This window comes from Salvelinus fontinalis, chromosome 2, assembly GCF_029448725.1.
Source record: "Salvelinus fontinalis isolate EN_2023a chromosome 2, ASM2944872v1, whole genome shotgun sequence".
Taxonomy (NCBI): Eukaryota; Metazoa; Chordata; class Actinopteri; order Salmoniformes; family Salmonidae; genus Salvelinus; species Salvelinus fontinalis.
The window spans coordinates 79,146,927-79,171,815 of record NC_074666.1 but is presented as its reverse complement, the minus strand read 5'-3'; the positions used below and the strand labels follow the sequence as shown (position 1 = coordinate 79,171,815).

General features: G+C 43.4%; 1 protein-coding gene across 1 annotated transcript in view; it reads right to left on the bottom strand.

The window, feature by feature from the left end:
* Positions 1-24,889, bottom strand: part of LOC129827847 (acid-sensing ion channel 2-like) — a 177,870-nt gene that overhangs the window by 26,860 nt on the left and 126,121 nt on the right. Inside the window, exons 2-3 of the mRNA XM_055889079.1 lie at positions 16,100-16,250; positions 179-306 (exon numbers count right to left, since the gene is read on the bottom strand). Of these exons, the coding sequence (XP_055745054.1) occupies positions 179-306; positions 16,100-16,250 (279 nt within the window). The remainder of the gene's footprint in view (positions 1-178; positions 307-16,099; positions 16,251-24,889) is intronic.

The following is a 24,889-nucleotide window of genomic DNA, read 5'->3' as shown; positions in this document are numbered from 1 at the left end:
ACCCCCCACACACCTGAATAGAATGTTCTTTATCAGAAGTGCACATTTTTCATCTCGGAGAGGTAAGCTCCAGTCAGGAGGAGGTTGAAATTGAAATCTAAAAGTGAAAAGTGTCAGGTAAGATTGCAGCAGACCTATTCAGTGTGTACAGTAATAACTTAGGTCAAAGGGCACCTACCCTCTGCTCCTGAGTGGCAACAAAGGTCTGAAAGCCCGGGGCAACGCCAAAGCCCAGCTCGTGGACAAACGGGGGCTCTGCCTGGCTGTGAATCTGCACCCGTACTCCCGCCTCGAACGCTGTCTCCTCTGTGGGGGAAAACATAGACACACACAGGGAGATTAACAGTTACACACACACACACACACACACACACACACACACACACACACACACACACACACACACACACACACACACACACACACACACACACACACACACACACACACACACACACACACACACACCGAGAGTTTGTAGGAAAATAGGCTTTATTCAAATCAATAACTTTCTCTCCGCAGTCTTCTCATCCGGCAGCCATATTGCTGTGCATTCAATCAAGCCGCCCATCCTCCTCCATGTTTGACAGGCAGCAGCTTCAATCAGGCTGCTGGACTGGAACAGTGAAAGCAGTGGAAGACTGAGCATTGGGAGCACGGCACCCAGGGTTTGCCAGCTTCTTTAAAGGGACGGCTGTGACAGAGAACACAAAGCCCACCACGGCATCACCCAGCAGCCATCCATCACACAGCTACCTGCACTCAGAAAGGAAACGCACCGTGACGTCTGGGATGGGGACGGGGTAACGTGTGGAACAGGAAATCAAACAGGTGCTGTGTGTGTGTGTGGCTGCCTTGTAGGACGGGAAGCAAGTCCCAGTACTGAATCACCAAAACAGCATGTCTTGTGTCTGTTCTGGGTGGAGACATATGACGGTTCACTTTTTGTTATTCTACTCTACCTGTGGAATAATGTAGTAACCAAATCAACGTTTATTGGTTGCGTAGACAGATTTGCAGGTGCAGCGAAATACTTCTGTTTCTAGCTCCAACAGTACAGTAATATCTAGCAATACAATAACAATACACACATAATCCAAAAAGTTAATACAATTAAATAAAATGAATATCCATACTGTCTATATAAATATATAAGCAGGGGTCATATATATATTTATAAATGGTGTGTATAGACAGTATGTACAGTATATGAATAGAAAAGGTGTAATATAGGATGAGCCTTGACTAGAATATAGTATATACATATGAATTGGGTAAAACAGTATGTAAACATTATTAAAGTGACCAATGTTCAATGACTATGTACATTGGGGAGCATTCTCTGAGGTGCAGGGCAGAGTGCCGGGTGGTAGCGGACTAGTGACTGTATCTAAGGTTCAGGGCAGGGTACTGGGTGGAGGTTGGCTAGTGATGACTGTTTAACAGTCTGATGGCTTGGCGATAGAAGCTGTTTTTCAGTCTCTTGTGCCAACTTTGATGCACCTGTACTGCCTCTGCCTTCTAGACGGTGGCGGAGTGAACAGGCCATGGTTCGGGGGGCGAGGTCCTTGATGATCTTCTTGGCCTTCCTGTGACACCAGGTGTTGTAGATGTCCTGGAGGTCAGACAGTGTGACCGCACCACCCTCTGGAGAGCCCTGTGGTTGTGGGTGGTGCAGTTGCCGTACCAGGAGGTGATACAGTCCAACAGAATACTCTCGATGGTGCATCTGTAGAAGTCTGTAAGGGTCTTAGGGGCCAAGTTGAGTTTCTTTAGCCTCCTGAGGTAGAAGAGGTGCTGTTGCGCCTTCTTCACCACACTGTCGCGTGGAAGAACTATTTCAGGTCCTCAGTGATGTGCACGCTGAGGAACTTGAAGCTTTTGACCCTCTCCACTGCGGCCCCGTCGATGTAGATGGGGGCGTGTTGGATGGATGGGTAATCATGGTGGTGTCATGTACATTATGAGGAAAATGTATATTCTTTTTGAAATACTAATTTAGACGGGAGAGAACGGAGGGCAGGGGTTATGTGAGCATCAACACACACTGCTATGTGAGTTTACTGTACAGTCCATCACGAACACAACAAATCCCCATCACCAGATTTGATCTGAATGAGATGGACAGATAGAAAGTGTGATGACCCCTGAAGGTTAGATTGAAATAATCATCATCAGTACCGCCATCATTCTTATCACCATCGTTTCCACAGGTAATGTATTTGGGTGGGACTTCCGAAAAAATGACTGTGGTATTTCATTTGCCTTCCTCTCAGGGCGTGTCAGCTGTGATTCCATCTCCGGCTGAAATGAGAAATCACGGAGTAGAGGGGAATAAGAGAATCAGTTGTTGCAGAGGAAGAAAACGGGCTGAGAGTGTGTGAGAGAGAGAAAGAGAGAGAGAGCAAGACAGAGATAGTGTGTATGTGTGTGTGTCCACGAATGTGTGTATGAAATCAAATAAGAACAGTCACATCTAATCTTGTGTGGGCCCCTGCTGCCAGGGGTTCACGTCTCCCACATAGCCCGGGGTCAACCTTGTTCCTGCTATTCCATCACAGACATTACATTCCCTCTCTCCCTCCACCCCTCACACACCTCCCTCTACCCCTCACACACTTCCCTCCCTCCACACACCTCCCTCTACCCCTCACACACCTCCCTCCTGCCACCCCTCACACACCTCCCTCCCTCCAAACAGCTCCCTCTACCCCTCACACACCTCCCTCCCGCCACCCCTCACACACCTCCCTCCCTCCACACCTCACACACATACCTCCCGCCACCTCTCACACACCTCCCACACAGCCAGAGGGTTTGCCAATTGCCATACACCACAGGTCCGGACCCCCACCCCCACTACCCAGCCAATCTGCCATTCTGTAGCCTATCTGATCCAGCCACTTGTGTTTGATCAGGCAGCAAGTTTGACACTACACTGTCCTCCTTCTAGAAATATGCCTGCTGTTCCATGTTGCATTTGATGAGTAACATTGATAATTTGGACATTCATGTAAACAGGGGTGTTTCATGGTCAAGTTTCCACACACACGTATGCACAAGTCAATGTGTATTATCACCAAGAAACACTAAAAAGGCATCGGAGGAGTATTTTCCACTCCAGTGTGGATCATACCCGCTGTCTGACCTGTTGTTGAATAAACAACCTCATGTTGTGTTCGGGAGGCCTCACAGCAGTTGAGAAGCCTGAGAGTGCTGAATTAATAAGACAGAGCAGAGAGAGAAGGGCCCTTAGAACTACAACATGTGTTAGGTTCTGTTTGAAGTTCCACTCTCCTCTTTTTTCTAACATGGCGGATATCTGAGATGATGATGGCAGGTTGTAAGAGGGAGAGAGGATACAGAGAGAGAGAGAAGGAGAGCGGGGAGAGGGGTATTACTCCCGAGGATCCTCTGAACACCAAAGGTAATGATTCACGTTCATTAGCTGTGAATCCAATGAAGTTTGGCGGCATTCTGAAGGGAAAATCTAAATAACTCAATGGAGAATCAGAATCTAAACAAATCAATGGGGAATCAGAATCTAAACAACTCAATGGAGAATCAGAATCTAAACAACTCAATAGGGAATTAGAATCTAAACAACTCAATGAGGAACCAGAATGTAAACAACTCAATGGAGAATCAGAATCAAATCGAAGAGACAGAGAGAGAAAGGGAAAACAGAAGGAGAACAGAAGGAGAAAGATATAGCAGCATGAGAGAACGGGGAGAAAGAGCATGGAGTGAGAAAGGGATGGAGCGTTATAGAGAGAAAGAGGTGGAGAAATTTGTCCTGGCTCGTCTGTGAAAAGATGAGAGAGAAATCAAAGTCAAGGACTTCTCTTTCATGGTTCCAAATGAAGGCCGTGGCTAATCTCTACTCTCCTACAGTATCCAACGCTTCAGATGGGAGTCAGGATGGAGTCATGAGTGTGTGTATCAATGTTAACTCAATCACTATGAGGCTGTATACGATCACATACACTGAGTGTACAGAGCATTAGGAACACCTTCCTAATATTGAGTTGCACCCACTTTTGCCCTCAGAACAGCCTCAATTCGTCAGGGCATGGACTCCACAAGGTGTCGAAAGCGTTACACAGGGATACTGGCCCATGTTGACTCCAATGCTTCCCACAGTTGTGTCAAGTTGGCCGGATGTCCTTTGGGTGGTGGACCATTCTTGATGCACACAGGAAACTGTTGAGCATGAAAAACCCAGCAGCGCTGTATTTCTTGACACAAACTGGTGCGCCTGGCACCTACTACCGTACCCCGTTCTAAGGCACTTAAATATTTTGTCTTGACCATTCACCCTCTGAAAGGTCCACATACACAATCCATATCTCAATTGTCTCAAGTCTTAAAAATCATTCTTTAACCGGTCTCCTCCCCTTCATCTACACTGATTGAAGTGGATTTAACAGGTAACTTCAATAAGGGATCATATCTTTCACCTGGATTCACCTGGTCAGTGTATTTCATGGAAAGAGCAATTTTTGTACACTCTGCGTGGGAATACTTTGGAACAGATTTGGTAGTGGTGGGATGCTGGAAATAGTCAATTGAATAGTCAATTGAAGTAGGTGACAGGGAGGAAGTGAACATTCACTTTCATCGTTTTAAAGGTGAGACAATGAGCTGCCTGGGGATATTCTATAATATCCCTCAGAACAATTTCAACTTAATCCTGTTATATAAGCAAAACCTTCACCTAAGATCTACCTGGCTACTTTCATAGCACATTATGAATTACAAAGGCTAGTGTTTCCCTTTGTTTAGTACATATAAACAACCCATCTTAATGCTTTGATGCTTAGATAGCTCTACATGACTCCTGGTACAGTTGAAGTTGGAAGTTTACATACACCTTAGCCAAATACATTTAAACTCAGTTTTTCACAATTCCTGACATTTAATCCGAGTAAAAAATCAATTTTAGGTCAGTTAGGATCACCACTTTATTTTAAGAATGTGAACTGTCAGAATAATAGTAGAGAGAATTATTTATTTCAGCTTTTATTTCTTTCATCACATTCCCAGTGGGTCTGAAGTTTACATACACTCAATTAGTATTTGGTAGCATTGCCTTTAAATTGTCTCAGGTAGCCTTCCACAAGCTTCCCACAATAAGTTGTGTGAATTTTGGCCCATTCCTCCTGACAGAGCTGGTGTAACTGAGTCAGGTTTCTAGGCCTCCTTGCTCGCACACACTTTTTCAGTTCTGCCCACATATTTTCTATAGGATAAAGGTCAGGGCTTTGTGATGGCCACTCCAATACCTTGACTTTGTTGTCCTTAAGCCATTTTGCCACAACTTTGGAAGTATGCTTGGGGTCATTGTCCATTTGGAAGACCCATTTGCAACCAAGCTTTAACTTCCTGACTGATGTCTTGAGATGTTCCTTCAATATATACACATCATTTTCCTCCTCATGATGCCATCTATTTTGTGAAGTGCACCAGTCCCTCCTGCAGCAAAGCACCCACACAACATGATGCTGCAACCCCCGTGCTTCACGGTTGGTGTTCTTCAGCTTGCAAGCGTCCCCCTTTTTCCTCCAAACTTTTTCCTTCAAAAGCACCAAGGTGGCTTAGCAGTTCAGACGTATTTTTCCGTGTTGTCGTGTCGTGTCCTGTATATATATATATTTACACCTTTTCTTCACATATCTTTTATTTATTTTATTATCCAAGAACTCAACTACAAAAGCTTTCCTGCAAAAGCTTTCCTGCAACCCGCTTCACCAATTACAATAAGTACTATTTACCTCAATCTGAAAATCCATCGTGGAAGATAGCCAGGGGCTAATTCAGAAGCTAGCCTGAAAGCTAATCCAGAAGCTACTCCGATAGCTAGCCAGAAGCTAATCTGTAGCTGCCCCGAAATTAGCCGGTTTGCTGGCTAGCGTTGGTGTTTCAGCTGCCCACGTTTTTGCGGTCATCAGCTATTCCTCTAGCTCGATAATCTACCGGCACTTTTGTGCAACGCGACTCGGACCGGAGCATTCCGGGACTTTTTTTCTCTCAGTTTCCCCGGATTCCAACCGCAGCCTCTGGACACTTGCACCTTGATTTCGCAGCTAGCTAGCTGCATACCGTGTGACTATTGGCTTACGTCGACCCCGGAGCTAACTCAAATCATGCTGGAGCTAGCCAGCTGAGGAGTTCCATCACCATCCGGACCCGCTTCTTTGTTGCTGCTGCAGATACGGAACCCCACCGGGCCTTCACGACTGACTGCCGACGTTATCTGCCCGAGGGATTTATCCAACCGGCACCTCCGTCCCGGCGTTACCTGAACGCTCATCTGAGGCCCGCTAATCGTTAGCTGTCTTATCGGCTGCTATCTGAACAAAACCCCACTACACGGAACCTACCGACGGAAACGCACGAGGTATCTACAAACAGACCTCCATCCTATGCTGCTACCGATAGCCATATACCCGGCCAGCTGTCTGGATCGCCACGACCCCAACCAACCTCTACTCACTGGACCCTTATTTATCACTCGATTAAGCTTGCCTCTCCTTAATGTAAATATGCCTTGTCCATTGCTGTTCTGGTTAGTGTTTATTGGCTTATTTCACTGTAGAGATTCTAGCCCTGCTCTCTATACCATATCCAACCCTGCAGTTCCACCACCCACATATGCGATGACATCACCTGGTTTCAATGATGTTTCTAGAGACAAGATCTCTCTCATCATCACTCAATACCTAGGTTTACCTCCACTGTATTCACATCCTACCATACCTTTGTCTGTACATTATTCCTTTAAACTATTTTATCGCCCCCAGAAACTTCCTTTTACTCTCTGCTCTGGTAGCTCTAGGCGACCAATTCTCATAGCTTTTAGCCGTACCATTATCCTACTTCTCCTCTGTTCCTCTGGTGATGTAGAGGTGAATCCAGGCCCTGCAGTACCTGGCTCCACTCCTATTCCCCAGGCGCTCTCTTTTGATGACTTCTGTAACCGTAATAGCCTTGGCTTCATGCATGTTAACATTAGGAGCCTCCTCCCTAAGTTTGTTCTGTTCACTGCTTTAGCACACTCTACCAACCCGGATGTTTTAGCCGTGTCTGAATCCTGGCTTAGAAAGACCACCAAAAATTCAGACATTTTTATCCCCAATTACAATATTTTCAGACAAGATAGAACGGCCAAAGGGGGCGGTGTTGCAATCTACTGCAAAGACTGCCTGCAGAGTTCTGTTATACTATCCAGGTCTGTTCCCAAACAATTTGAACTTCTACTTTTAAAAATCCACCTCTCTAAAAACAAGTCTCTCACCGTTGCCGCCTGCTATAGACCACCCTCTGCCCCCAGCTGTGCTCTGGACACTATATGTGAACTGATTGCCCCCCATCTATCTTCAGAGCTCGTGCTGCTAGGTGACCTAAATTTGAACATGCTCAACACCCCAGCCACCCTACAATCTAAGCTTGATGCCCTCAATCTCACACAAATTATTAATGAACCTACCAGGTACCACCCTAATTCCGTAAACACGGGTACCCTCATAGATATCATCCTAACAAACTTGCCCTCCAAATACACCTCTGCTGTTTTTAACCAAGATCTCAGCGATCACTGCCTCATTGCCTGCATCCGTAATGGGTCAGCGGTCAAACGACCTCCACTCATCACTGTCAAACGCTCCCTGAAACACTTCAGCGAGCAGGCCTTCCTAATTGACCTGGCCGGGGTATCCTGGAAGGATATTGATCTCATCCCGTCAGTAGAGGATGCCTGGTCATTTTTTAAAAATGCCTTCCTCACCATCTTGAATAAGCATGCCCCATTCAAGAAATTTAGAACCAGGAACAGATATAGCCCTTGGTTCTCTCCTGACCTGACTGCCCTTAACCAACAGAAAAACATCCTATGGCGTTCTGCATTAGCATCGAACAGCCCCCGTGATATGCAACTTTTCAGGGAAGCCAGAAACCAATATACACAGGCAGTTAGAACAGCCAAGGCTAGCTTTTTCAAGCAGAAATTTGCTTCCTGCAACACAAATTCAAAAAAGTTCTGGGACACCGTAAAGTCCATGGAGAATAAGAACACCTCCTCCCAGCTTCCAACCGCCCTGAAGATAGGAAACACTGTCACCACCGACAAATCCACTATAATTGAGAATTTCAATAAGCATTTTTCTACGGCTGGCCATGCTTTCCACCTGGCTACCCCTACCCGGGACAACAGCACTGCCCTCCCCTCTGCTACTCGCCCAAGCCTTCCCCATTTCTCTTTCTCCCAAATACAGTCAGCTGATGTTCTTAATGAGCTGCAAAATCTGGACCCTTACAAATCAGCCGGGCTAGATAATCTGGACCCTTTCTTTCTAAAACTATCTGCTGAAATTGTTGCCACCCCTATTACTAGCCTCTTCAACCTCTCTTTCGTGTCGTCTGAGATACCCAAAGATTGGAAAGCAGCTGCGGTTATCCCCCTCTTCAAAGGGGGGGACACCCTTGACCCTAACTGCTACAGACCTATATCTATCCTACCCTGCCTTTCTAAGGTCTTCGAAAGCCAAGTCAACAAACAGATTACCGACCATTTCGAATCACACCACACCTTCTCCGCTATGCAATCTGGTTTCAGAGCTGGTCATGGGTGCACCTCAGCCACGCTCAAGGTCCTAAACGATATCGTAACCGCCATCGATAGGAAACAATACTGTGCAGCCGTATTCATTGACCTGGCCAAGGCTTTTGACTCTGTCAATCACCACATCCTCATTGGCAGACTCGACAGCCTTGGTTTCTCTAATGATTGCCTCGCCTGGTTCACCAACTACTTCTCTGATAGAGTTCAGTGTGTCAAATCGGAGGGTCTGTTGTCCGGGCCTCTGGCAGTCTCTATGGGGGTGCCACAGGGTTCAATTCTTGGACCGACTCTCTTCTCTGTTTACATCAATGATGTCGCTCTTGCTGCTGGTGATTCTCTGATCCACCTCTACGCAGACGACACTATTCTGTATACTTCTGGCCCTTCTTTTGACACTGTGTTAACAACCCTCCAGGCGAGCTTCAATGCCATACAACTCTCCTTCCGTGGCCTCCAACTGCTCTTAAATACAAGTAAAACCAAATGCATGCTCTTCAACCGATCGCTGCCTGCTCCGGCCCGCCTGTCCAACATCACTACTTTGGACGGCTCTGACTTAGAATATGTGGACAACTACAAATACCTAGGTGTCTGGTTAGACTGTAAACTCTCCTTCCAGACCCACATCAAACATCTCCAATCCAAAGTCAAATCTAGAATTGGCTTCCTATTCCGCAACAAAGCATCCTTTACTCATGCTGCCAAACATACCCTTGTAAAACTGACCATCCTACCAATCCTCGACTTCGGTGATGTCATTTACAAAATAGCCTCCAAAACCCTACTCAATAAATTGGATGCAGTCTATCACAGTGCCATCCGTTTTGTCACCAAAGCCCCATATACTACCCACCACTGCGACCTGTACACTCTCGTTGGCTGGCCCTCGCTTCATACTCGTCGCCAAACCCATTGGTTCCAGGTCATCTACAAGACCCTGCTAGGTAAAGTCCCCCCTTATCTCAGCTCGCTGGTCACCATAGCAGCACCTACCCGTAGCACGCGCTCCAGCAGGTATATCTCTCTAGTCACCCCCAAAACCAATTCTTCCTTTGGACGCCTCTCCTTCCAGTTCTCTGCTGCCAATGACTGGAACGAACTACAAAAATCTCTGAAACTGGAAACACCTATCTCCCTCACTAGCTTTAAGCACCAGCTGTCAGAGCAGCTCATAGATTACTGCACCTGTACATAACCCATCTACAATTTAGCCCAAACAACTACCTCTTTACCTACTGTATTTATTTATTAATTTATTTTGCTCCTTTGCACCCCATTATTTCTGTCTCTACTTTGCACTTTCTTCCAATGCAAACCAACCATTCCAGTGTTTTTTTTAGTTTTTATTTTACTTGCTGTGTTGTACTCACTTCGCCTCCATGGCCTTTTTATATTTTTATTTATTTATACATATATCTGTTTGCCTTCACCCCCCTTATCTCACCTCACTTGCTCACATTGTATATACTGTAGACTTATTTTTTTCACTGTATTATTGACTATATGTTTGTTTTTACTCCATGTGTAACTATGTGTTGTTGTATGTGTCGAACTGCTTTGCTTTATCTTGGCCAGGTCGCAATTGTAAATGAGAACGTGTTCTCAATTTGCCTACCTGGTTAAATAAAGGTTAAATAAATAAAAAAAAACATAATGATGTTCATTATGGCCAAACCGTTCTATTTTTGTTTCATCAGACCAGAGGACGTTTCTCCAAAAAGTACGATCTTTGTCCCCATGTGCAGTTGCACATCGTAGTCTGGCTTTTTTATGGCGGTTTTGGAGCAGTGGCTTCTTCCTTGCTGAGCGGCCTTTCAGGTTATGTCAATATAGGACTCGTTTTACTGTGGATATAGATACTTTTGTACCTGTTTCCTCCAGCCTCTTCACAAGGTCCTTTGCTGTTGTTCTGGGATTGATTTGCACTTTTTGCACCAAAGTACGTTAATCTCTAGGAGACAGAACGCATCTCCTACCTCAGCGGTATGACAGCTGCGTGGTCCCATGGTGTTTATACTTGCATACTATTGTTTGTACAGATGAACGTGGTCCCTTCAGGTGTTTGGAAATTGCTCCCAAGGATGAACCAGACTTGTGGAGGTCTACAATTTCTTTTCTGAGGTCTTGGCTGATTTCTTTTGATATTCCCATGATGTCAAGCAAAGAGGCACTGAGTTTGAAGGTAGGCCTTGAAATACATCCACAGGTTCACATCCAATTGACATAAATGATGTCAATTAGCTTATCAGAAGCTTCTAAAGCCATGACATAATTTTCTGGAATTTCCCAAGCTGTTTAAAGGCACAGTCAACATAGTGTATGTAAACTTCTGACCCACTGGAATTGTGATACAGTGAATTATAAGTGAAATAATCTGTCTGCAAACAATTGTTGGAAACATGACTTGTGTCATGCACAAAGTAGATGTCCTAACCGACTTGCCAAAACTATAGTTTGTTAACAAGACATTTGTGGAGTGGTTGAAAAACGAGTTTTAATGACTCCAACATAAGTGTATGTAAACTTCCCACTTCAACTGTATGTACGATCAAGAACATTTCAGGTAAAAGAAAGCATTTAAATGACTGTTAGTCTAGTGGAATCTACACTCAACAAAAATATAAACCTAAAATGCGACAATTTCAAATATTTTACTGAGTTACAGTTCATATAAGAAAATCTGTCAGTTGAAATAAATAAATTACGCTCTAATCTATGGATTTTACATGACTGGGAATACAGATATGCATCTGTTGGTCACAGATACCTTAAAAAAAAGGTTAGGGAAGTGGATCAGAAAACCAGTCACTATCTGGTGTGACCACCATTTGCCTCATGCAGCATGACACATCTCCTTCACATAGAGTTGATCAGGCTGTTTATTGTGGCCTGTGGAATGCTGTCCCACTCCTCTTCAATGGCTGTGCAAAGTTGCTGGATATTGGGGGGATATGGACACGCTGTCGTACATGTCAATCCAGGGCATCCCAAACATGCTCAGTGGGTGACATAACTGGTGTGTATACATTCCATGGAATAACTGGCGCATTTTCAGCTTCCTTGAATTTTGTACAGATCCTTTCGGCATAGTGCTGTGCATTATCATGCTGAAACATGAGGTGATGGCGGCGGATGAATGGCATGACAATGGGCCTCAGGATCTGAAGTCAGTTACGATGCCGAACTGCAGTCAGGTCAAGACCCTGGTGAGGATGACAAGCAGGCAGATGAGCTTCCCTGAGACAGTTTCTCACAGTTTTTGCAGAATGTCTTCAGTTGTGCTAACCCACAGTTTCATCAGCAGTCTGGGTGGCTGGTCTCAGGTGATCCCGCTGGTGAAGAAGCCGGATGTGGAGGTCCTGGGCATGGTTACACAGGGTCTGCAGTTGTGAGGCCGGTTGGACATCAGTGGTATTGTGTTGTGTGACAAAACTGCACATTTTAGAGTGGCCTTTTATTGTCCCCTGTACAAGGTGCACCTGTGTAATGATCATGCTGTTTAATCAGCTTCTTGATATGCCACACCTGTCAGGAGGATGGATTATCTTGGCAAAGGAGAAATGCCCACTAACAGGGATGCAAATAAATCCTCTACATACAACACCCGTTCTGCCAGTCACATTCTGTTAAAGGTCCCCAAAGCACACACATCCATGGGTCACACGTCTTTTCAGTTCCCTGCAGCTAGCGACTGGAACGAGCTGCAACCAACACTCAAACTGGACCGTTTTATCTCCATCTCTTCATTCAAAGACTCAATCATGGACACTCTTACTGACAGTTGTGGCTGCTTTGCATGATGTATTGTTGTCTCTACCTTCTTGCTCTTTGTGCTGTTGTCTGTGCCCAATAATGTTTGTACCATGTTGTGTTGCTACCATGTTGTTTTCATGTTGTGTTGCTACCATGCTGTAGCAACACAACATGAAAAGGTCTTAGGTCTCTCTTTATGTAGTGGCTCCCGAGTGGCGCAGAGGTCTAAGGCACTGAAGTGCAGTGCTCAAGTCATCACAACAGACACCCTGGTTTGAATCCAGGCTGTATCACAACTGGCCATGATTGGGGGTCCCGTAGGGCGGCGCACAATTGGCCCAGCGTAGTCTGGGTTTGGCTGGTGTAGGCCGACATTGTAAATAAGCATTTGTTCTTAACTGACTTGCCTAGTTAAATAAAATAAAAAATAAAAAATAGTGTTGTGATGTGTGTTTTGTCCTATATTTTTATTTTATATTTTAAATCCCAGCCCCCATCCCCGCAGGAGGTAGGCCATCATTGTAAATAAGAATTTGTTCTTAACTGACTTGCCTAGTTAAATAAAGGTAAAAAAACACTTTACATGTTGCATTTATATTTTTGTTCAGTGCAGTGTAATAACCTCACAGTCTGATGTGAAATGCTAAGTGTTTAACTCCCCACTCCTGTAAAAATTCAGTAGTTAACCCAACGGCAGAATGAGATAACAAGTCTTCAGATCAAGAGAAGAGTGAGAAAACTCGCCTGGCTCTTCCACTTTCTAATCTCAACTTCAGTTGACCTCTCTTGCAGACAGGGACAATCCATACAACATCCCACACAAACACGGCCAAGATCGCGTTGTGTTCGATAAGGACTTAAGAAAGTACAGCGAAAAAAGGAATACATTGATTGGAAACAAGAGAGGAAGCCTGTTAATACTGTGAAAGGTGGTTGTAGTAAGTGTTGATACTGTATTATGCACCCTGGGCAAAACCTTAGGTCGAAATCAATAGCAGTTATGTGCATACTTTCCATATGTTATGTGTTTCTGTCTGAGGACAATGAACAATTACAAAGTGTGTGGTATTGGAGAAGCCAGAGGTCAAGTGCAATGGCTGAGTCCCAAATGGCACGCGATTCCCTTTATCGTGCACTACTTTTGAGCAGGGCCCAAAGTAGTGCACTGTACATGGAATAGGGTGCCATTTGGGGTGAAGCCAATGAGTTTCATCAGACACACAGTGGAGAAGTGGAGCTGGAGGTTAGCACTCCGCCTGCAGCAAATCTCTCTTTAAATTCACATGAAAGATATTCAAATGTTTGTAAAAGTAAATGGTTGGAGAAAATGACTTCGATGAGGTCCTAATCACTTGACAAGTCGTCATTGAATTCCACTTGACAACCCTGCAAATATTTAAGATGCACTTGAGAGATCAGCCCCTCGAAGACAGCTACTGTATGAGAGGAAATGAGAGAGACAATCTAAAGCTCTCATTATTTCTTCCACCGAGCAATCCTGATGCCAATGTGAGTTGCAGTGTATCTAGGCAATTGCATATCTATTTCTAAAACACCGCACACACCTACGCTGGTGATCAAATTAAGATAGCACATCTGTAGTTAAGTGTAATAGCAAACGGGTTGGGTTGTGTACGTTAATGACTAATAAAGTGATTGTTGTCATAATTTTTAAAAATCAATCTAGACTAATTAATATAAATGAAAAAGACAAGAATAACTTTACACTACAGATGTAGGATCTTCATTTGATCACTCTTTTGTTGCACAGTAGGACATGTAAACTTGTAGTATATTCAATGTTTAAAAAGGCTTCTAAAGTTTGTAATTTCCACTTTAAAATGTCAGACCTGATTTGCCCTTACAAAAAATGTATCAACCCCTACAAAAAAGTCAATTAATTATAATCCACATAATACTTTGCATATTCTGTTGAAGCAAGATAATATTCCTGCTGTAGAAAACTGGCTCAAATTAAGATCCTACATCTGTACTGTGCTCCTGTTGATGCTCATCCAATCCAGATGAAGAACACGGCCCAGTTTTTTTTTTTTTTTTTTTACCTATTGGATAGGATTAAACGCATAGAAATATAATTAATTGAACAGACAAATCATTGACTTGAATGGGGACCATTCTATTCATTCCATTTCTATGCATTTAATCATATCCAATAGGAAAAATCTAGATAGATACTTTTTAAAAACTGGGCCCAGGAAACTGTGTATTTTGACTACCCCCAACTGACAGTAAAATACCCAGGAACCAAAAATACAAGAGTTCCCTTCTTCAGATCAATAAACATCCCATGCCAAATGTCAACACCCCCTCTTCCTTCATGGTTCTATCCTGATACTGTCCACTTCCTCTGTACTACAAACTAACTCCTGTGAGTCCAGACATGACAGTATGGCAGCAAAACAAGCTGCCTCTCTACCCTCTAAAGCCTCCAGGATGCAGTTAGCCACAAACCTGATCATGGAGACGATGCAGCTCTGATTGACTGCAGGCCTTTGCCAGGCAGACAGAGGGGAGAGGGTGAGAGGAGGGGTGGAGCGAGAGGAGAGGGTGAGAGAAGGGGTGGAGAGAGAGGAGAGGGTGAGAGAAGGGGTGGAGAGAGAGGAGAGGGTGAGAGAAGGGGTGGAGAGAAATAGGGAGGGAGAAAAAGAATAGAAAGGCTGAGGTAGGAGCCCTGTTCCGTGTGTCCAGTGTGTCTAATATGTCCGGTATGTCCTGTGTGTCCGGTTTGTCTAGTGTGCCCGGTGTGTCCAGTGTGTCCGGTGCCTCTGCTTATGAGCCAATGGTCTTGATTTAAGTCTCTAAAGGCACTGAAGCCCTGCTTCTCTGTGAGGTGGAAGCTGTGAGGAGGAAGCTGTGAGGAGGAAGCTGCAAGGAGAAAGCTGCAAGGAGGAAGCTCTGAGTAGGAAGTTCTGAGCCCCTGTTATCTGCTGACAGGACTGAGCCAGCTGGTTGTGTGCTAATTAATCCATACAGACACACAGAGGGATAAACAAGGGCACCATCCAGAGCCCTCCATCCCACTAGGAGACTCGACAAAGAGCTCTCCTACACTCTCACTGTGCTGCTAGATGCCCTCTGTATAGCGACTTAGCCTCTGCCTTATCACAACAGACTTAAACACACCAGTGATGGGAAGGGACAGCTGAGGACAAGTCTATATGTCCCACTGCTAATCTGAGAAGAACATGTGGATAATTGATCAGGGGAAATAACCAGGCTCTCTGCATGATACATGTTCTATATATGGAGAGTAAATATAGTCTATCTGCTAGAGGGCCCATGACTTGGCTTGATGCTGTGCTTCAACAACTCCCCTGTCTTCACTTCCACGCAGGTTGAGACGTGAGCAAGGCTTTCAATGAGGCTCATTGTGCAGCTAACAGGTCAGGCAGCAATCACCCTCCTACACAAGACTATCTGAACAACTAACAGGGCTTCTTCCACTATGAACAACAAATCGTGAGGAAACTGATAAAGGAATGGCATCGCTTCCAAATCTGAAAGGAAAAACACATCCTGGCTTGAGCTGTTATTTGACAGCAAGTCAATACATTTTGGGCAGAATTGATATAAATGGTGAAAAGCACAGGACATAGAATATAACCTTGGGGGACACCAGTTGTCAACTCCACATATTGAACACCCTCCACATGGATACATTTTGATTTAGATGGAGAGGGTCAGGTATGGTGTAGTTGGGCCTACCTGTGTCGCCCCACACGGGTAGGTACTCGTCCTGCTGGATGTCCAGCATAATCTCCAAGCCGTTCCCCGTCCCTCCCTTCATGGTGGTCCGCAGCGTCTTCCCCTCCTCCGCTGCGTTGAACATGTAACACTTCCCATACCTGGTGAACACCTGCAGAGAGCGAGAGAGAGAGAGAGAGAGAGAGCAGAAGTTAGTACTGACCCTGTTATGTACACAGGCTGGTGGACATCAGGAGGTGGACCGATACATTAACTAATCATAAACTGGTACCATTACATTCCCTGAGGCGGTTTAGGGAAGAACTGTCCTTATAGTCTTCTAAATGCATTAAGAAATCAGCAAGCTGAACTAGATATGATAATGATTGTAACACCCTACAGGCAAATTCAAATGACAACAGGGCCTGGAACAAAAGTTAAGTATTAAGGTTTCATGTGGAGACTAGGAACACAAAATGTTGATTTGTTCCTTGGTTGCCCTTGATAGAAATCCATGATCAATCCCAATGGCACACAACAACCTTCTAACACATTCTCCTATGATTACCCAAAATTGGAAGAGGCACCTTGTGCTTTAAAACAATGTGTTTACGAGCATACACTTTACGACACGGCAATGGGCCACATTGGAGACAAATTTCAGTGTAATGGAGCATGTGTCTGTTGTTCCCCCTCCCTTCAAGTGGCTGGATGAGCAGAAGCATTAAAGGCTGTGGATCCCTCGCTCTCTGAAGGACAGCTAATAACAGGCTTTCTGCAGCTCCACTCTGCTCCGGTCAGGTGGAGAAAGCACTTTTCAGCTCCTATATTGGGTAAAGTAGGGCCAGATTAGGCCTTAAAGGAAAGTAGTGGCAAAGATTTGAAAAAAGCATGGGCACTTTAGCCTGTAATCACTTAAAAGCGGTGCTGACTCTGCCATTAGTGGCATGGAGTTCATGGGAGGAAAAACCTGCATTCGCCATCCCCATTTTCAGTACATTGTTAACAGTTCAAGGAAAACTGTTGAGATGCCATTATGAGAAGGAATGCATAGGGAAAGCTCAGATTTTTCTAGGTTATAACTGAACTTTTGCCCCCCATTCAATCAAACAAATCGGCACAGTTATATGTCACACCACTGTGCTAGATAACGACTTTGAGGTTAATATGAATAATAGACTGGTGTAAAATGCAGAATCAGTGCAGCTTATTTAGGTGTGTAAAAGATGAAAACATGTAAATTCAATGGGTGTTGGGAGGTCCCTGCTCATGGATAATAATCACCATAACAACCCTCAGCCCACCTTCCTTTCCCTCACCAATCAGAGGACTGAGGAATAGAATGTTGTTTGAACATCATCAACAAGGTCACACACTCCAAGCCTTCTTATTGGATAGAAGCAGTGGAGGCCTACCTGCTCTTCTATGGTCCGATCTGGGATCAGTGTGGTTCTGTGAGCTCAGAATGGTTACGGATACAGTGCCTTCAGAAAGTACTCACACCCTTTGACTTTTTCCTCATTTTGTTGTGTTACAGCCTGAATTTAAAATGGCTACATTAAGATTTTGTTTCCCTGGCCAACACACAATACCACATAATGTCTTAGTGGAATGTTTACTAAGTAATGTTTACTAAGTAATTAAAAATGTTTACTAAGTAATTAAAAATGAAAAGCTGAAATGTCAATAAGTATTCAACCCCTTTGTTATGGCAAACCTAAATAAGTTCAGGAGTACAAATTTGCTTAACAAGTTAACAAGTCACATGATAAGTTGTACTCACTCTGTGTGCAATAATAGTGTTTAATATGATTTTTGAATAACTGCCTCATCTCTGTACCCCACACATACAATTGTCCGTAAGGTCCCTCAGTTGAGCAGTGAATTTCAAACACAGATTCAAACACAAAGACCTGGGAGGTTGTCCAATGCCTCACAAAGAAGGGAACGTATTGGTAGATGGGGAAAAAAAAGCAGACATTGAATATCCCTTTGAGCATGGTGAAGTTATGTATTACACTTTGGATGGTGTATCAATACACCCAGTCACTACAAATATACAGGTGTCCTTCCTAACTCAGTTGCCGTGAAGAAGGAAAGCGCTCAAGGATTTCACCATGAGGCCAACAGTTACAGATTTGAATGGCTGTGATAGGAGAAAACTGAGGATGGATCAACAACATTGTAGTTACTCCACAATACTAACCTAAATATCAGTGAAAAGAAGGAAGCCTGTACAGAATTAAAATATTCCAAAACATGCATCCTGTTTGCAATAAGGCATAAAAGTAAAATTGCAAAACATTTGTCAAAGAAATTCACTTTATGTCCTGAATACAAAGTGTTGTGTTTGGGGCAAATCCAATACAACACATCACTGAGTACCACTCCTCATATTTTGGACCATGGTGGTGGCTGCATCATTTTATCCTTGTCATCGGCAACGACTAGGGAGTTTTTAAAGATAAAAGTAAATAGAATAGGGGCCTCCCGAGTGGCGCAGCGGTCTGCGGCATCACTGCAGCCTGGGGTTCGATCCGGTGTCATAACCGGCCGTGATCGGGAGTCCCATAGGGCGGCGCACAATTGGCTCAGCGTTGTCCGGGTTAGGGGAGAGTTTGGCCAGGGGAGCTTTTCATCGCGCTCTAGCGACTCATTGTCAGCTGAACTGCGTTTCTACCGATACATTGGTGCGGCTGGCTTCCGGGTTAAGCGGGCGGGTGTTAAGAAGCGCGGTTTTGGCTGGTCATGTTTCGGAGGAGGAATGACTCGATCTTCGCCTCTTCCAAGCCCGTTGGGGAGTTGCAGCAATGAGACAAGATTGTCATTGGATCGCAATTGGATATGACACATTTGGGAAGAAAATGAATAATTGTAATAGGAAGAGTACTAAGCACAGGTAAAATCCTAGAGGAAAACTTGTGTAAATAAGATATTTCTGTATTTCATTTTTAATACATTTGCAAACATTTCTAAAAACATGTTTTCATTTTGTCATTATGGGGTATTGTGTGCAGATGGGTGAGATTAAAAAAAATATTGAATCCATTTTGAATTCAGGCTGTAACACAACAAAATGTGGAATAAGTCAAGGGGTATGAATGCTTTCTGAAGGCACTGTAAGTCTTCTTAATAGAGGGCTTTTCCATGACCAGCAGGGTTGGGTAGGTTACTTTCTAAATGTCATCCATTACAGTTGCTATTTACCTGTCAAATTGTAATCAGTAACGTAACTTTTGGATTACCCAAACTCAATAATCTGATTACATTCAGTTACTTTTAGAATACTTTCCCCTTAAGAGGCATTAGAAGAAGACAAAAATATATGTTACCAATTGAACGACATCTATTGCAGGATAAATGAATGTTAGTTAGATAGTTTACATAGCTGGTGTTACTTTATGGGTTGGTTATGCAGGCTTCTTCTAACCCATTGAATAATACGATTAAAATATATCTTTACATTAAAAACCAAAGTCTATCAGAATTCCAGTCATTCCAATTAACGTTATACCCCTTGATCTTCAAGAATAGGACTTGGAAATATAGTAGTAGAGATTAGCCAAATTGTAACCCCAAAACTAAGGAATTATTAGCCATTCCTACTCTGTTGTTTATGATTTTGTTGTCATGAGGACTGATTAGGCTCATTGACTCAAGTAAAAAAAAAATGATGCGCGCATGGAATGGCATGCTTTGAGCACTAGTGAGAAGTTCTATATAATTGCAAAAGGGTTTTTTAAATGATCAATTGGCCTTTTAAAATTATAAACTTGGATTAGCTAACGTGCCATTGGAACACAGGAGTGATGGTTGCTGAAATTGCTGAAGCCCCACTTTTATTCCATAGGCTGGGATCCTCACTATGCAGCTTTTACAAGAGAGCATTTTTCATTGGCTGTCCACTGGTTTCAAAAACAATGATTGATAGGAAGCTTAAAGATCTTGAAATCAACCATTATTGGGTTCAAATACACATTTAGAATTGTGAACAGCCATCCACAACAACCACAATCCGTAAGGCACAAATAGCTAAATGAGAGAGCAGCAGCGTGATTCACATCAATGAGCTATGTATATATCAATAATAAGCTATATCCGTACCACTGCTGTCATCCTTATCTCTTTGCATTTATTCAAATTTGATCATCTTTGGATGCCGACAGCAGCCGTACCATTGGAAGACATAGCCTATACTGTAACCTACAAAAGCCTATTCCTGCTCTTTTCCTGTGATCCATCAAACACATTTGGTGTGTCATCGTAGTGATCTCTGACTTCTGGTCAGACTCGCTCAGGTGGAACCAAACTTAAACTTGCGCCTTATTTCAATGCTGTTTTGAATGTCATTGAGAAAAGAAAAGTGTCAAAGATTTGTTTCCACAAACATCCTTTCTGAATGTAAAAGTAATCCTCTAAATCATCATCTAGTTTTTCAAAAGTATCTGTAATCTGATTACAATATTTTTTTACTGGTAACGTAATGGATTACAGTTATCGGTTTTAGGTAATCCCTTACATGTAATCCGTTTCTCCCCAACCCTGATGACCAGTGTATGAGTGCTTCTATGGACATGAGTAATTGTCCAGGTGGACAGTGTTATGGTCCTAGAAGGATGTGGGTAGAAAGGGAGTATGAGACACCCCCTTCTCCTCAGTAGAGCAGCTCCCTCCTTTCACAGATATCAATCTGTCTAAATGATCCTTCAGGGGCTAAGAGCTGCCAGAGCCACAGTGCAGAGACGGGGGATACATATTCATAGAGAAATCACTCTTTGTTTACAGGTACCCGTGTCTCGGTGTCTGTCTCTGACTGGGACTGGGCTTAACTGTACCAGGGATGGCTCCGGTTGATAGCATAGTGACAGAAATACCCGAGTGTATAGAGACCAATATGGACCCAGCCTGCATGAATGGAGAATATCAACATCGCAGCATGTCCCAGCATAGACAGTAATCTGTCAATGTCAAAACACATTGGTCCAAACCTAACAGACCAAAAAGCAGATTGAATGGGATTCAACATGCACTAGCATCCCAGTAAACAAGTTGTTTTGGTCGTCAGCATGACCTTGGTTCATTTGACTAAAGTATCTCTGTCTGTTAATTAGAGCTTACATTAGAGTTAATCAACATCAGCCCAAACCATTCACACACTCAAGTGCTCCCTTTGAACCCTCGCCAGCTAACTGGGCAGGTAACATCATGTTTAGTTACCCAGCGGTCATTTAAACTTTCATGATATGTCTGTGAGTTTCTGTGAGTGTGTGTATAACACAGATAACGCATATCTGCACTGCCCAACACTGCTCCCCTACAGATGTACTGTAGTAATGGTGCTCTGAACTCTCCTCCTCTGAAGTTGTTGGTTGTCTATTAGGGACCACCATCATCATCATCATCCTCTCTCTGGAGCTTCTTGTCAGACCCTCTCTGTCTCTGTCTCTAGAAACAGTAATTATGTACTGTATGAGTGACAGGGATGGCTAGGACCAGGTCAACATCCTATTAGCACCTTACCACACCTCATCAGCCACGCCACGGTGGAAGTGTCAACCAAAAGTTGCCAGGGTGGTTCTGTCATTTTGGTACCCCTCAGACAGTTGTCTGACCCTACTGTTTCTCCTTCATCTTGTTCCCTCCCACTCAGTTATTATATCCATCTCTGCTTGCCTCGAGTCATTCTGTCAGAGGGAGGAGAGTAATGACTCCTCACACCACCACAGAAATATCAAATAACTTTGGTACCTGGCCAAGGGGCGGTTACAGGCAATACCTGTAAAGTAGCAAACTAAAGTAAAGAGACACTTCTCAGAGTTCTCATGCACTGAGGCCATTACTTTTCTGAAAAACAGGATGTTAGAATATGGACCATGAGTATCAGCATTCTCCAAATAGCTCCACTCTGTCTGCTATTAATAAATGACCAGTGCTTGACTTGGGCAGGAGCTCACCGAACTGAGTACCGGCACCTCAAATGTTCTACTGCTTGAGCTCCTGTTCCTCTTATAGAATATTAGCACATAAATATAAAAAGGACCGGCACCCAAAATGAGTATCGGCTCCTACTTCAAGCAGTGTAAATGACAATGTTGCTTATAATACCCGATGTGGTTATGCATGATTGCTTCATACTCAGACGTGTTTGAGTCGATATGTCAGACCACTATGGCCTATTTATTACCTTACCTCCCTAATCTTACTTCATTTGCACACACTTTAAATAGGTTTTACTATTGTGTTATTGACTGTACGTTTGTTTATGTGTAACTCTGTGCTGTATGTGTCGAACTGCTTTGCTTTATCTTGGCCAGGTCGCAGTTGTAAATGAGAACTTGTTCTCAACTGGACTACCTGGTTAAATAAAGGTGAAATAAAAATAAATAAAATAAAGATATGCACAATACAGAACTAAAAACATTGACTGTTGTCAGGTGTTCATACACCCCCGTCCGTCTATTCTGATCAGTTTGGCTAAAATGGTCTTGTTGACATCGCTTCAAGCCACTAAACATCAAAGTTGTCTTTGGTGATGAAATGCTGTTGCTGCTCTTTCTCCATTACTTTATTTTAAATGAATCGCTAAGGCGTTGATTGAACCCGGGTCTTGAAATGTCACAGCCTGCCATGTTAACATAACGTTAGCTGACACCGTCCACAGGGCAATCAGGGCACGAAGCAGGAGAACAGAGATGAGCTGCCAATTAGACGCTTGCCTTCGTCTCGTCCACCCAACATAACTTATTAGCATTCACAAGAAACAGTGTGAAAGTCTGGGAGCAAGACATCGCCCGAAGGCCTGCTGTGACCCAGCCTGCATGTCGACCAGCCTCTCCCAGGGAGAAGTCAAAGATGACACGGCCATTAGAGAGCCACCTTCCACTGTGATGAAAGGTCAGTTGTTGTTAGTTAGCGCCAGACAGACGACAGACACCTTCCCACTGTGTTTGAAGAGTTGCCTGTCCCTGGCTAATGCCGAAGACAACAGTTAGACATCTGAAAATAAAGCTTTACAAAGAGACAAGTCATTATGCCTGCAGTGTGCAGTGGCTGTGATGGGTACAATAGCGAGAATGGTTAATGACTTCATGTGTTCAGTTGTCATTATTTTGAACAGCTTTATGATAAATATGCCCACGCTTTGTTTCTTCAACTATTATTTTAAGGGCTCTGAAGTCCCTTTCCTCATTTGTTACACACACACGCGCGCGCGCACACACACACACACACACACAGAGAAGGGATAATATACTATCTTGTTACCATTACAAAATACTCTGAAGAAAATATATCAAAACGAAATACAAGATGCTAATTAGCATTTTCCCAAATTTTCTAAATACAAAATACATTTTCAAATGCTTCACTAAAACAACATTCTGAGTAACGGTTATAAAAACGTTGTACTTGCTATGACTTTGATATGTCATTGTTTATCTACCTTAGTTGAATTCAGTGACTAAGTCGCTCTGGATACGAGTGTCTGCTAAATGACCAAAATGTAAATGTAAAAATAAACACCTGCAAAGCACACTGGGCATTATTAATTGGGCTTGTTATGGGGGACGGAGCTCAAAATAATATATTTTGACATTTACATTTATAAGACATTCTTATCACACCATATTGTCATCGGACTTCTGATACCAATGCAGGGTGAAAGGGGGCCACAAAACTGTGAACAGCTAAAAAAAAAATGGTGTAGAAAAGTATTTTGTATTTTGAAAATACAAAGTCTCGAAGTATCTTGTTACAAATTACAATGGATTGTAGTTCAGAAGTAATTAAATACGTATTTAACATAAATGTAACATAAAACTGCCCATCTATTACACACACACACACACACACACACACACACACACACACACACACACACACACACACACACACACACACACACACACACACACACACACACACACACACACACACACACACACACACACACACACACACACACACACACACACAGAAATTACAAATAAGAATTTAACTAAACTTCATCCAATTTCGTTATGCCAACACCAATGGATTATCTCTCTCAGACGGACACTATCTTTTCTTTATTCTGTCGTTTCTTCCCCCTCGCTCTACTGTTTATCTCCTCCTGTTCCTGTCTGTGTCACCACAGGCCTCTGAAGTGCAGGGCGTATCTATATGACCTCTCAATTAGTTTAGATTGTTTAGAGTTTATTAGTCAGGGGCGTAATCGCAGGGTACAGTGAAATTCTTAGTTCAGCTGATGGGGTCACCGTGGAGACGACAGGAAACGTGACTCAGGAAGAGGAAGTCCAGTCACGCTCTACGCCCCCTCTCCTTTCCCATTCACTTCCCTTTCTCACCTCAGCAAGACTGACACCGCAAATCCATATCTGCTGATGGCCAGCCAACGCCACGCCATGTTGTCTGTCTGCCATATCTACCGTTATGTTTACCTCTGTTAAAATGCTGCATGTTTTACACTATTTCAATCGATGGTTTCTGTTTGTGAAAAATAAATAACCAGGACACAACGAGCGTTCAATGCTAAGCAAGCAAAGGTCAAGGCAGTCGTGTGACACGCTGACCCCAACTCATTCAATTGTTTTACTTTTTATTGAACCTTTATTTAACTAGGCCAGTCAGTTAAGAACAAATTCTTATTTACAATGACGGCCTACCAAAAGGCAAAAAGGCCTGTTGCAGGGACAAGGGGGTGGGATTAAAAATAAAAATAAATTAAATAAAACTATAGGACAAAACACACATCACGACAAGAGAGACACCACAACAATACATAAAGAGAGACCTAAGACAAAAACATAGCAA